The 14,776-nt window shown below is 48.8% G+C and overlaps 1 protein-coding gene and 1 non-coding gene across 4 annotated transcripts in view; both read right to left on the bottom strand.

Moving 5' to 3' along the window:
• Positions 1-14,776, bottom strand: part of HAUS6 (HAUS augmin like complex subunit 6) — a 407,393-nt gene that overhangs the window by 134,764 nt on the left and 257,853 nt on the right. For all 3 annotated transcript variants that reach the window (XM_086961463.1, XM_086961465.1, XM_086961464.1), the window contains exons 12-13: positions 14,462-14,525; positions 12,708-12,765 (exon numbers count right to left, since the gene is read on the bottom strand). In XM_086961463.1, coding sequence (XP_086817589.1) covers positions 12,708-12,765; positions 14,462-14,525 — 122 coding nt within the window. The remainder of the gene's footprint in view (positions 1-12,707; positions 12,766-14,461; positions 14,526-14,776) is intronic.
• Positions 12,845-12,974, bottom strand: LOC147727382 (small Cajal body-specific RNA 8). Its single transcript, XR_015309618.1, has one exon.

The raw sequence follows: 14,776 nt of genomic DNA, 5'->3' as shown, positions 1-14,776 counted from the left end.
TTTTATCTAATTTCATTTAAGCATTAACTTACTTAAGTACATGTTTATTAACTGACCACCCTCACTCGCTCTAGAGGCCACAATAGCTTAGATATCAAGGGCAAGAGAAAAAGGGATAACATACTTCTATTGATAGATTCACATGCTTGAATTGGAATAGTAAGGAGGAACTAGTATATTAGAAAGAAAGAGGCTTGCCTTAACCAAAGAGATTGGGCAGAAATGCTAAACCCAACAAATAATCCGCTAGTGCATCTGTAGACAAGCAGTAGTGCCTGTTCTTTCTGACAGAAGTGTCTGATAACAGAGACCCACCTCAACAGACTTTGCTTAGAAGTGGGAAACAGACCCTTCAAGGCTCACAGAAGGACAAAATGTTGGTAAGTTTGTCATAGGTCTTTAGATCTGTCATAGCAGAATTTAGGGCACCTGCACACAGAAAGACCTTAAGGCACTTGAGGAAGGGTTTGGAAAGAGAATTTAGAATCTGACTCATGGAGTGATGAAACTGGGACTGTTTATTTGGAGTTAATTTTTTATTTAGACATTACATCCTTATGCTCAGAGACCAGCAAAAACAATTTTTTGATAGCTAGTGTGTGCGATTTACTCACTCTTTCCACGGAGGTCAAGCAAAGAAAAAATGCAGTTTTTCAGGACAGGATCTTCAACTCTGCTTTGGAAAGTCTAAGTGACCAAACTCCGGGTCACCAGACACAGGGTGCGCAGTTCAAGGATTTCAGATAGTGGTGGGAATTTGTGCCCACTGCCCTTACAGGAGCTCTCAGTTAAACAGTAGTGATACAGGAAGACCAAAAGACTTAGAAACACTATGTAACAGTACTGTCAGTTAACAAGGGGTGACTGGTACCATTTTGTAAGGTTTCTTTGCCTTGCAGAGAACCCACTCGACCAGGGGAAACAGCGATAAGCATATGCAAAGTTGTAGATCATTAAAAATACTTTGTCCAAAGTTTTCTTTTATGGCGTAATAATGGTGCAGCATTTCTTGTTGTTTTGTTGCCAACTGATCTGTCTGAGGATGACCCCAGTGATTAAACAATTACTATAACTGGTCATGATGTAGCCTTTTGAAAGAGACATGCTGACGGCAATCTACTTGGATGTTTGACCGGCCTTGCAAATATTCTGCTTTAAGCTCAGTGTTGGATATTGACCAGTCCCACAGCTGCGTGGCCTCTTCTCACAGCAGCAGAGATCTTATTTTGCCTTGTTTCACTATATAATTATTTTAAAACAGGAGGCTCGTGTACTGCATTCATTGATCCCACTCTACAGACCCCAAACAAGCCCCATACAGCAATGGTGCTTTACGAAGTGAAGAGTGAACCAGCCATTTGGATGAACCCCAGCCGCAGCCCCAGTGGGTACACACAAGTCCAGATCCTCACTGCTTCAATGGAGAAGGGGAAACCCCACTCTTCCCTGTCGATGTACCACATCACGGTTAGGTCGCCTTCGAGATCGGGACAAGATATCAGCGAATGGACTGAGGGAAAGGATTGAGTGCTAGCCATATTGCCCTCATTTCTAGCAGTCTCATGTTAGTCACTGCTCTTCTGATTAAAGAGGTCTCTCAACTTCAGATCCATCAGCCAATCACTTCAACGAAAGGTCTAAAAAAAAAAAAATACGTCAGTCACCATCATGACCACAGTAGGTGGGGGAAGAATGAACCCCGCTCCCCACCCCAATACAGGTTCTCTTCAGTTCATAATATCTGCACCATCTATGGAGATCACAATGGAGTCTTCCAGACAGCCCTGATGTTGGAATCACTGCATAATTAGAGGCCCCTCAAGCACCTGTCTGCGTGTGTGCATGTTTAGGAGTATATAATAAGCCAACAGACAGCTAAGTGGAATGTTAATCATGTCCTGAGCAGAGGCATCACAAATAGTCATTGTATGAGAACATAAGATATTTTCCCATTGTAGGAAAATGCCAATTTTTGTCATGGTCACCCCCACTTTTTGCCACTGGTACTGATGTTTCTCAACTGATGTCCACTGGGTCCCTGCTAACCAGGCCACAGTACCACCACTCGTTGCCTAAAACAAGGTAAAATGGTCCAATTGTTACACAGCTAGCATACACTTTGGCATCCCTGCAGGTCCCTAGTGCGGGTACCCCTCATACCTAGGGGCGTGGGTACAAAAGAGGGTCCCCAAGGGCTGCAGCACGTATTATGCAACCCTAAGGGACCCCCATAAAAATTGCATTCAGCCTGCCATTGCAGACTGTATGTCATGGCGCAAACCATGAATGAAAAACATGGCACCCTCACTGTACGCCCTGCCAAAGTCACTGCACATAATATATGTAAGTCACCCCTACAGCAGGCCTTGTAGCTCTAAGGGAGGGTGCATTATATTGCATGTGAGGGTACATCTGTATGAGCAGATGAGCCCCTTTCAGGTCTAGTTCAATTACTAGATGGTAAAAGTGAACACGAAAGCCATCATAAGTATATGCACTGGTCATTACAAGTTCCCGAGTTAAATGATGGCTTTACTGGAACCTATAGTGTTTGGTACCAAACACCTCCTCTTAATACATCTGTACTGTTGCAGTACAAGATTTATTATGACATGCACCCAGAAAAAACTAACACTATCTAGTGTACTGGCTGACTAGTCTCGTCCAGCCTACCACCACAGACTGGTTTCGGACTCCCTGCAGGTAAGAGCCCTTGCTCTCCGAGGGCAGAAACTGATCCAGAGGAACATGTTCACATCTCTTCCAGCAGGATGGCTAATGATTCAGCATATCAAGGCCAGCCGCTTCAAAGCCTTTGATATGCGATCATGGTTATTCCCACAGCTGAGAGATGCCACCCTCTGCCCTGAGGCCCATTTGACACCAGGTCAGATGGGAAATAAGCAATGTAGTAAGCTTATTGCACAACCAGGCTAGAAACACCCCTAAGGCGAGCTATATGATGGGCTCCACGAAAGAAGGATTCCACAAATTAGGAACTCTGGGGAAGGATTATGCTCACTTCCCACAGGAAGTGGTCATTTAGGGGGGTATAGTGACCACAAGGGGAAGTAGCCCATTGGTTACTATCCCTTCACACCTAAATTCTGTATTAAGGAGCCCCCCCCTCTCCCTCCACCCCAGACACTCCGATTTACCCGAATGAAGGAGAACAAAGAGTTGCCTAGTTCCAGGTCTGCTTTTGAGGAAGTTGTAGGCTTTTGCGAACAGCATTCCTATGCCATTTGTTGGCTTTATAAAACTCTATCTAAACCCCCTAGGCCTGGGCATGTATAGGTCTTTTCCTTCACAAATAAATTCCAATTCGAAGGTACTTGTTAAAGGAAAATTCTGGATGCACACAATTGATTCAAACCACCACAATGTCAAATTAAGCGGACTGACTGATTTTTTTTTTTTTTGCACTTTAAATTCATCCCTGCACTTGAACCATATATGGACGCTTTTGTGCCTCCTCCTGCCCTTGCCTTATTAAATTCAGATTTGGTACGTTGTTAGTAAATACATTTATGCACAAATGGGATTCTGTTGACATGAAATCACAGAATTGCCCATTCTGCCCTAATGCTACTGAGGTCATAGAACTTCTACTTTTCTGGTGCCAGACCTATGCCAAACCAAGGAGATCTTTGATAAAACCGCTTTGTATCACACTAGGCGCGTGAAAATATGGAGAGGCTTAAAGAATATTAAGATCAGACTGAAGTATCTCAAATGCTTTAAATGTTGGAAGCTATTTCTTAGCAGTGAAGTTTATAAGAAAATCCTCAGGACCTTTCATGCAATAGGGGTTGATGGCATCCTCGTAGTTCGTTACCTCTCACACTAAAATTATTAGCCCTCCAGGAAAGACCCGCTATCTTATTAGCAAAAAAATCTGCTAATGAATTTCGGATGAGCCTTACTTGCTGATATTGTTTAATAGGATTTTACTCCTAACTATTGTATATTTATGTTTAAAGTATTTTATTAGAAGGGTACAGCAGCAAAAGAAAAACAATTATGTAAGGAATCAGTGCTTGCGCCAGGGAACGTTCCAAAAATAAAGTTCAAATGTTCCAGCCTTAAAAGGGGCTGCCCTGGGTCCCGGCTCTGTGTGCGGAAACGTTGTGGAAGATTAAAGAACAAATTACAAACCCCTCGTACCCTCCATTTCGATGAAACAACCCCCCCCCCCCCAACAACCACCTGCGCCCTCCCCTCACCACCCCACCCACCCCACCCACCCCCCCTGTCCAGTGCGGTGTAGTGTAAAACTTAAATACTCTCACACCTGTCTCCCCTCTCTCCCCCATCGCTTGTAGAGCGGCCCTCACTCCTGCCCCAGCCGGACAGTATGCTACAGTGGCGGCGTAATTCTCAGAAGCCTCAGGTATCTTGGGCATGTGAGTTCCTTGAATTCTGTGGCTAGTAGTGCGTGAAAAGGCTCCCACAGCTCCTCAAATTGGTCAACCTCCCCCGCCAGCGTGAGTGATAGTTTTTCCATCCCCAGCACATGCCACAGCCTATGTAGCCAACCCGTAATAGAAGGGGTGGTGGACGTGCGCCAGTGTACTAGGATGTTTTGAACCGCTGAGCCCAGCATGATAGCAATCTGCCTCCCCCTACGAGATTTCAACAGGTACATTAAGCCATTGGGGAGACCAAGCAGGATATAAGCTGGAAAACGGGGCAGTTCAATACCAAAGCAAGCATCTATCTCATTAATCACCTCTGTCCAATATGTCTGTAATAGTGGGCAGTCCCATAAGACATGTGTCAATGTGCCTACATGCCCACAGTCGCGCCAACACCCGTTATCTATGAGCCGGTTCATCTCATGCAATCGTTCCGGGGTATGATACCAATACGTAGATACCTTGGTGAAGGTTTCGGTGAGACCTACATGGTAAGCTGAGTGTCTTGCTCGGTACGAGGTCTGCTCCCATTCCTTGTGGCTAAGCGTTCTCCCCAGTTCTCTGTTCCAACGTTCTCTGCCTGGGATATAAAAGTGGGATGGTGGGGGCTGCAGCATTTTATACAGATCAGTTATGAGTTTAGTGTCTGAGGTGCGTGTCGCCAACCATCTCTCATACGGCAACAGTTTTCTGTCTGCTGACTCCCTCACTTGTGGCTGCAGGGCCCAGTGTCGGACCTGCCAATATCTCATTCGATCCGTTTCGGTCATCTGATAACTGTCTTTAAAGCTCTGAAAGGGGAGAATCCCCTCCTCACTGTACATGTGAAAAAGCGCCCTGCAACCCTGCGCCCTCCAGTGCGAGAAGGCTCCAGGTTCCATCCCCGGCATAAAATCTGGGTTGTCCACAATAGGCGTGAACGGAGAAGGGAATGTTGTGAGATCAAAAGACTTGTTGGTGGCGTCCCATACTTTCAGCGGTACCCTCGTAACATAAGACGCATAGAGGTTCGGGGGGCGATGTGACCTTCGCAGAAACTGTATTTCCTGTAAGGGACGCCCCGCGACTGCCTGATCCTGGAATAGCCAGTGTTTATCTGACTCCCACCAGCTCCATTCCACCAGGTACCTCAGCTGTGATGCTTGGAAATACTTGCGCAGGTCTGGGACCCCCAGTCCCCCGACTCCGGTGCCAAAGTAGTAAGGGCTCGTCGCATCCGGGGTTTACGGCCGTGCCATACAAAACGGGACACCTCAGTTTGCATCTGCTGTATCCATCCCCTAGGGGGTTGTAACGGCAATGCTCGGAATAAGTACAGAATCTGGGGTAACACTGTCATCTTAATCGCCGCAATCCTGCCGAGCCAGGATATCGTCCCCTTGTTCCATCTCCCCAGTTCCTCTTTTACTTTCTTGCTCAGCGCTTCATAATTCACTGACCCCATCGCTTGCAACGTGGGCGCCAGCATGATCCCTAAGTACTGCACATGGTGCCGTGACCAACGCAGAGGAAAAAGCCCCTGCAATTCCTGTCTCGTTGCTGGCGTCAGGGAGACGTCTAATGCTGTAGACTTCCCCACATTCATCTTAAATCCGGCCACCCCCTCGAAAGCCTTTAGTTCATCCATACATGCAGGCAAAGCCCGCTTCGGGTCTTCCAATGTGAAAATCACATCATCTGCGTATAGGCTAACCGCGTGGGTGTAACCTCCCATTTTCACACCAGTCACGTCCGGGTTTTGACGCACTCTTTGGGCAAAGGGGACAGTGGGCACCCTTGTCTCGTGCCGCGTTCAATATTAAATCGCTTTGAGCCACAGCTGTTAACCCGCACTGCTGCCGACTGGAACTTGTAGCAGTTAAACACCATACGTCGAAATTTCTCCCCTATGCCCATCCGTTCCATCACTTGTTCCAGGTATGGCCAATGCACTCTGTCAAATGCTTTCTCAGCGTCGACCGAAAGCAACATCCTCTCCCCCGGAATCCGTGAGGCCTTTTCTAAAATGTGAACTATTCTCTTAGTATTATCTACAGTTTGTCTCCCAGGCACAAAGCCGGACTGGTCCGGCTCAATTAAACCGGGGAGGTACTGCGCCAATCTCGCTGCAAGGATCCCTGTATAGATTTTGAGATCAACATTTAAGAGGGAGATCGGCCTGTACGAGCTGCACTGAGTCCTGTCCTTCCCAGGTTTGGGTATGACTGATACCGTTGCCTGTAAGAGATCTGGTGGGATTGCCCCTGGGTCGGTGAAGGAGTTGAACAGCCTGGTCAAGATTGGCGCTAACGTCGAGCTAAATGTTCTATAAAAGAGGGTAGTGTAGCCGTCTGGGCCCGGGGCCTTTCCATGCTTAAGTCTGGAAATAGCTGCTACAACCTCCTCAATCCGTATCTCTCGTTCCAAATAGTCAGTTTGCTCTGGGGCCAGGGACGAGAGAGCCACCGAGTCTAAGTAGACGTCCGGCTCTTACATCCGCGAGCCCTCCTCCGCGTACAAATCGGAGTAGAACCGGCGGAAGGCCTCAGCTACTTCAGCGTCTTCTGTGATCCGCTGTCCCGCTCCCACCACAATCTCCTTCACTTGACTACTTTGGTGCGCAGCTCTGAGTTTGGCCGCCAGTAGGCGACCGCATCGATCCCCTCCCGTATAATAGGCATGTTTTAGTCGTAATGCCGCATATTCAGCTCTGTCCAGGTCCAGAGACGACAAGAGTTTCCTCGCCGCCTTCAACTGTCTCCAAACCCTAGGGGCCCCGGTGCGGCGGTGTACTTGTTCTAGCTCCCTGACCTTCCGCGTGAGCTCCTCCCGCTTTAGCCTTCTTTCTTTATTGTCTGCCGCTGATATCGCTATGAATTCTCCCCGCAACACTGCCTTAAGAGCTCCCCATTGAGTCGCCAATAGGGTGTCAGAATTAGAGTTATGCAGCTGAAAGTCCTTCACCGCATCTATTATACGCTGCACCACTGTCTTTTTGTGTAGGAAAGTGTCACGAAGACGCCAAACCCCACGCCGAGCCGGGTTCGATGGGGGAAGGAAGGTTCCTGAGACCGGCCCGTGATCCGAAAGAGAAAGGACCCCAATTTCAGAGGCAGTGGACATGTCTCGGACCGGTCCAGTGACCAGCAAATAATCTAGCCTGGCGTAGGTCTTATGTGCATGTCAATAATAGGAGTAGTCCCTATCTAACGGATGGAACCCACGCCAAAGATCATGAAGGTCCAAGTCAGCTAATTGTGTTTTCACTGCTTGCGAGAATTCCCCAGCCTGCGGGTGACGCTGCGCTGATCTATACACCGATGAATCAAATACCATGTTCAAATTCCCCCCCCCAGAATAACGTGTCTATCCGGTGACGCCGTAACGTCCACTAATGCAGAGTGGAGGAACCGGTCTTGCTGCTCATTCGGGCTATAAATCGTCCCTATCGTAAACTGCAGGGTCCCCAATTTAAATCGATAGGCCAGAAGTCTCCCTTTCTGTTCTATGAATTTGTGCAACACTTCCCCCCCTAAAGGAGTTGGACACCAGAATAGCCACCCCAGTCGTTTTGGTTGTGTTGGAAGAAAAAAACTGTGTGGGGAAGTGGCGGGACCGTAACCTATGACAGTCACCAGCTAGCAGATGAGTTTCTTGGAGTAGACAGATGTCTGCTTGCGTGCCCTCTAACAGTGATAAGATCGCTCTCCGCTTTATAGGATTGTTTAACCCCTTAACATTCAGAGTCACTACTTTTAGTTCCGCCATACCGAATCAGAACAACATTTCCTGTGCGATAGATCTGAAGTGTGAAACATCAAAACGACATACCAATAGGCCTGAGAGTCCTGACAGGTGTGTGTGAATGCCCCTAAAGCACTGGACAGGGCTGCCCCAAACTCCCCCCCCCCCCCCCAACTCCCCTCCCCCCATCCCCCCATCTCCCCTCCCCCCATCCCCCCATCCCCTCAACTCGCTCCTCAAACCCCCCCCCTCCCCTACCCTCCTCCCCAAACCTTCCAGTTCCCCCTGAAATAGTCCCAGTCAAGTCCCTAGCGGACAAGTCTGTGGAATGTTACCTTAGTGGACGTCCAGCCACACGTCTCCAACCCGTCGCCCCCCTCCCCCGCACCCCAAGCTAGCAATTGCAGTGATGCCATGGTGGACTCCCCCCGGAGCAGCTTCATGCGGTTAGTGCTACCTCCTCTGTAACCCCCAGATCCCCGGAGGCAGTCCGGACAGCATCCTCCATATCCGCTCTAATAGTCAGGGAGCCTGGCCTCCGGGATATTGTCGACGTTCTTCTCCGTGCGACTCTTTGCCATCCTCCGTCGCCGATGCGTCTCCTCCCCGGTGTGCGGGGCTCCTCAATCCGTAGTGATCCCCAATACCTCACAGGTGTCTTGCAAAGATCGCAATTGGTGTGTCTCTCCATTCCACTTGAATATGATACGGAAAGGGTGACCCCAGGAGTAGGGCATTTCGTGCTGTCTGAGGAAGTCTGTCACTATCTTAAATGCTTTACGCTTTTGAAGCGTGATTGTGGAGAGGTCCTGGTACAGGGCCACCGGGTGACCACGGAATGTTAGCAAGTGTTCCTTCCGCGCCTCCGCCATTATCCGTTCTTTCAGCGGGAAGTCAGGGAGGAAGGCCAGTATGTCCGGTGGGGGCCAGTCGACCGTCTTGGGGGTCCCACTCTGTGTGCTCTATCAATCCTTAATGGAAAGTCAGCTCCCTCCCCTAGGACGACCCGGAAAAGCTCCTGTAAGTACTTGACCATATCCGGGCTCTCTTCCGAGGTCGGCACACCCCGGACCCTAATGTTGTTTCTTCGGGACCTATTCTCCAAATCCTCGTTATGCAGTTGAAGGTCCAGTTGTTGTTCCCTAAGCGTCAACACTTCCTGCTGCAGGAATGTAATTTCTTCGTCCTGTCGCTGCGTGGAGCCTTCGACTGTGGCCACCCTTTCGCCCAAACCATCCACCTCTCTACGTATTTCTCGCACTTCCCCTGCCACTTCCTGTTTCAAGGCCTGGAAGTCATCCCGCAGCGTACCAAAGAGGGATTCCAAAAAGGATCTGGTAACCGGGGGTTCTGCCGTAGCACCAGACTGCGAGCTGCCAGCCGCGCCGGGTGAGGACGGGTTCTTATCTCCTTTGCCTTGAGATCTGCTGAGCATCTCCGGCAGTGTGCGGTCATTGTGTTTACCGCCCCTCTGGCCGGCCATTCTGCTGATCCTCCTGCTGCTCTGCTTTCCTGTTCGACTCGACGGGCCTTTCCCTACAGCGCCACTCACGGTCTCCGCGCCTAGGCCAAGGTGCTGTACTGCGCCACACCCCACGGGTCGTTCCTCCGATAGTGTTTTCTTGCCGTGCGTCAGGCTGAGGGCGGGTGATCAGCACTCTCCGTCCGTAAGGCCCCTCATGCGCCGTTTCCCCGGGACGGTAAGTTACGCAGAGCCCTCTGAACGGCTCCGATCTCCCAGTAAGGCCGCTAGTAAAGTCTCAGGGTCGGGGCAGCAACCCAGCAATAGGGCTCCTCAGTGTCGTCCCGCACCGACTCCAACAGGCCCTCAGCCGCTCCTCCGCTCCGGCCAAGACCAGTCTATCTGCGATCCCACCGGGCGGGTAATCAAGCTCCAGGCTTTGCCACACCACCTCAGCTTGCTGCTGTTCCCCTGTGGTGTCGGAAGGGCTCATCGAGGGGTTCCTCTTGTACTCAGCCACCAGCCGCGTCCTGCACTCTCTGCGGCCTGTTCTGCCCGGGCGTCGCTGGTGCGGCTACGCTGGGACTCCGCTGCTTCCAAGGGCCGGAGGTGTCTTCTGGCGGTAAATCTCGGGGGATCTCCCCGCTGCTTTTGAGGTTCGGGTGCTCCGCCTCGCCTCACCCTGCCTCTCCCGTCCCCGAGCCGTTCTCCTAGGGGGCCTCTGAGCCACCGCTGGGCGCCCGCGATGTTCCAGCGCCTGGGGAGCCTCGCGCTCCGGGGTGGAAACGCTCTCCGGGGTTCCAGCAACCAGTACCGCCGCCTTGGGCTCTAAGCATTTACCTCCGCTGGGGGCACTGACCTGCGTCTGACGATCTCCTCCGCTGGTCCGCCCACCTGCGGCTCGGGCTTAGCGTCACTCTCCAGCCCAGGCCAAAGCCGCGGTCTCAGTTTGCCGCCATTCCGGCCTTCGGGGGGGTGGGGGGCGGGGGTGGGGGGCGGATGCAGGTTCACTTCCAACGCGACTCGGACCTTCTCCGGATACCGCCAATCCGCGCCACCGGACAGCTCCACTCCGGCCCTTCCGGACCCTCGATCTCCTGCAGCTCCGCAGTGTGCGTCGTCTCCCAACCTATGCCACTGCTCCGACACCGGGCGCCATCGCCCCAACACCCGGATCTCCAAGCTCGGCGTGTTAGTGCTCAATGGGGCTCAGTCACCGGCCGTCTGCAATCTGGCCGCTCCCTCTGCTGTTCCCGCTCCACTCTACGGCTCCGGGGGGAGAAGCAGCTTAGAGTAGGGCTTGGGGCCTGGATGGGCACGGGAGCTCCGGAGAACACGTCCTCCTACTCCGCCATCTTGGCCACGCCCCTCCCTATTGTATATTTAATGCTTTTTTTATATCTGCATTTGTTGAATTGTCTTTTAAGATAATCAAACTACTATGTTATTTAGGTTTTGTATGGTACCAGTGTTCGATAATCTGTAATGTACATTTGCTTGGTACAAAGCATCTCTTGTTTCAGAAATATGCATGTTTTTAAATATTTTTTTTATATTTATGTTTTATGGGCGGGTGCACAAAATAAACTAGTTTAATTGAAAAAAAAAAAAAGAGCCAAAGAATTCAAAAACTGTGGACTTGGCGTCAAACCCAGCCGGCTTGCTCCTGTCTTGGGCATCCTCCAACAGCTTCTGAGGCCTGCCAGCACTCCCCCAATCAGCCAGCATCTCCCTTGAAATGAAGTAGCCACTTCCTTGCAGCCCTCGACCAAACAGTCCGATTCATTGATCTGCGGACCACGGGGGTCCACCAACACCAGCCTAGGAGGAAGTAACCAAGTGTCCGGTGGTTAACCCAGTCGGACCATCCAGTCTTCGGGACGCTGATCCACCCCTGAGGCTCCCTGCACCAATACCCAGGTTAGTGGAGCCTGTTGCAAGCATCAAGGTTTGCTTGTGTTCTGCCCGAACACTACCAATGTAAAACCGTCCATGCATGACGAGGGGCTCCAACAGAGGCAAGCCTGATGCCATAAATCGTACTGTTGTGTTTTTTCTCTCTTCTGCAGGTGCACCGAGAACTGTGACCCTAAAACTCACCGACCCACCGGACAAAACACCTATGCACCAGAGTACCACCAGCTCAGCATACTGAGCTGGGCAACTGAGCATCCCTTCCAACTTAGTGCGAACAAAGCAAACAAGGAGATGGACAGAGCACTGAAACCTTTCAGACACTCACCCCCAGTCGTAATGGGGTTGAATCCATCATCATTCTTTAGCTCACTCCGCTATGTTCGACCTAAGTTGTCAGGGTATGCCCAAATGTGTGTCCCTTGCTTACTTTGCCACTGGATTCAAGGTAGCCTGGCTGATGAAGGGTAAAACCCTGAAACTGGTCCCAGGATGCTCGTTTCTGGTCCAGGGAGGGCCTGGACGGGCAGTTCGGGCTGGACTGTTCCCATGATTTGCATATGGCTGATCCAACCAAAGGTGGCTTAGTGAGCATAATAATAATAGATTAAACTCAAATCTGTGACTGGGGGTGTATGTCTGAAAAGTTTCAGTACTCTGTCCATCATCTTATTGTGTCCACAATATAGAGAGCCAGCTTCCTACATATATCAAACATGTGGCAGGATATAAAGCCAAACTTCTTTGGTGCCAGACATATCCCTGGCACTGCACCAAACATTTGGCGAGCTAAATTTCTTCACTTCAGATTTAAGGAGAGAAGCTCCAAACCCATATTAAAAGGTGCATATAAACTATGGCACTAACGTCAGGGTGCTGTGTTGGGCACTATATGGCTTCTGTGACATCACGACAACCAGTTTCCAGGTTAAAGTCAGAGCCAGTACCGCCTTCTTGCTCGCACCCGAGAGCTACATTTTAAGTTTCCAGATGCAGACTTGGGATATTCAAAGATGAACAATTTGAACTCATAAGAATCCATCAGAATCAAGATGTTACAAAAACACCTTCTCAAACCAGTTAAAACTCGATATTTAAATAAAGGCAATATGAGACATGCATGAGATGCCAAACAAAACTCCTAAACATAAAAACAAAATACTAAGTCCAGTGCAAAATAAATGATTTACCGTTTCAAGAGGTCTTCGAGGACTTTTACCAGGTGTCAGTTGCGCAACTGAAAAAATCCTTAAATAAAACAAAATACATTAATTAATGAAATCTCAAAACAAAATTAGCCCCTCTTTTTGGACCATTTAAATTCGGCATTTGTGAGCTTCGTATCTGTCCGTTGCGATTTCTCTCAGTTCGCCCCGGTCATCAGAAAGCACCATTATTCTAGGGAGGTATTGTGACAAGTGAAGCAGCCTCAGCTACATCTGTGTATCAATCTCCCGTGCATTATCAAAGCATGCACATTAATGCAAGACAAGAAGACATTTATGAACCTCTGACAGACCTCTAAAAAGTGTAACCTCAGTGGAGTCAAAAGGTGTAGGAAATACTCTTTGAAATTACACCGTAACACTAAGGCTAGGCTCAGGGCTCTGGTTATTTCTACCTACAACCCAACCACAATATCCACTGAAATGTACCATGAAGTTTCCCTTACTGATGCATCACCTTTAAGGTTCACTTTCCTGGCCCCAGGCTGGAGAAGACTGAAAAATTTAAAATCCAAACCAAAGAAATCCTAAGATTAAGATCCTATGGAAAAATCCGAAGTCACTTCCTTTGAAATAATTTTTGTCAATTACTTTGAAGAACATCCCACAGGAAACCTTCATTTTAAATATAGGACATTTCTAGGAAATGTCCACTTGTGGCAAGAAAGGTCAATCTACAGTAACTAGGTTCTTCACAGTGGTTAGGCCTACTTCAGAAACAATTTCACTACAAAATTACAAGGCAATGGAGTGAGTGACCTCCTGCACACTGGTACAAAGTAATTAGGTACTAATTACCCAAGTCCACCAGTCCAGACTCTTACAGGGGACAAAGTCTTGTGACCAGATACTTTCACCAGCCTCTGGTTCCACTCAATTCCAGATTTACAGTGATGGAAGAGGATCCTAGAGCAGAGGAAGTCTTGATGCCTAACCAGCAGAAATCTTACTGTCTCAGCAAGTACTATGTGCACTTCAACATTTACTTAATGTCAAACTTCCAAATCGCGCAAAAAGAATAGAGCACCTTATTCTAAATGCAAGAAGTGAGCTTTCAGTGTGACCCTGCAATGATGGCAGCACAAATTGCAGATGTGGTACAGGCAAGATTGGTGGTTCAGCTGCTGCAAATGGTTAAGGGCACTATTTGTGGCTTGAACGTGGAGCGATGCATCAATCTATAACATAGCTTAAGGAAGAAGAGTTAGGAAGGGGGACTAGCAAGAAAAGGTCCAAACAGACAAGAGTTAGGAATTTACTCCGTGGAAGAAAGCAGGTTGGGGGAAGGGGGGTAGGAGGGGTGATGCACTTTTAGTCTCAGAGCTGATGCAGAAACGTCTGCTATAACAGTTACAGAAATATTTTCTGGACTGTGCTAGGTGACTGGCTACCTATAGATCGAGAATAATAAAGCGCCTTGGGCAGGAGTATTACTGTGTAAAGCAGGGGCATCCAACTAGGTTCAGGAGAGCTAAAGCCATGCCAGAGTTTGAGTATATCCACCAATGATAAAACAGCATACAATGAATCACATGGAGCATGCAGTGACTGGGCTCATTCTATTTTATGAAAGCTGAAAGTGCAATCTGGATTTTCTGCACATACAGTGTTAAATAAACTGAGCAACAACAGACTGAGATAACATTAAGCAACAGTTCAGGACTAAGAACACGTTTTGAAGAGTTTGAACAAATAATGAATGGCATTGGAGACAGTACCTCCTTGAGGGGATTATTGTGCTAGGTTCAGGTCTACTTTTCAGTGATGTCCGAACATCCAAATCTGTTGGAATAAAATTACATTTGTTATTAACTAAATTATCTCAATAATGTCACAGTATTTTATTGGAGTATTGTAGGAAACTGGATTATATGGGGGTGGTTGTGGGCCCTCACCAGGTATAAATGTTACAATCTCTATCAGGTTAAGTTACTGTCTTTACCAAAAGCTTTAGCTCAGTTCTGGGTAGCTGAGGCACAGAGCAGTCCGGCTTAGTCAAAGGAACAAGTGTAAAGCATTTAGAAGTACCAAAG

This window comes from Lissotriton vulgaris, chromosome 3_1, assembly GCF_964263255.1.
Source record: "Lissotriton vulgaris chromosome 3_1, aLisVul1.2, whole genome shotgun sequence".
Taxonomy (NCBI): domain Eukaryota; kingdom Metazoa; phylum Chordata; class Amphibia; order Caudata; family Salamandridae; genus Lissotriton; species Lissotriton vulgaris.
Note: the sequence above shows the minus strand (reverse complement) of the source record. Positions and strands in the feature narration are given on the sequence as shown.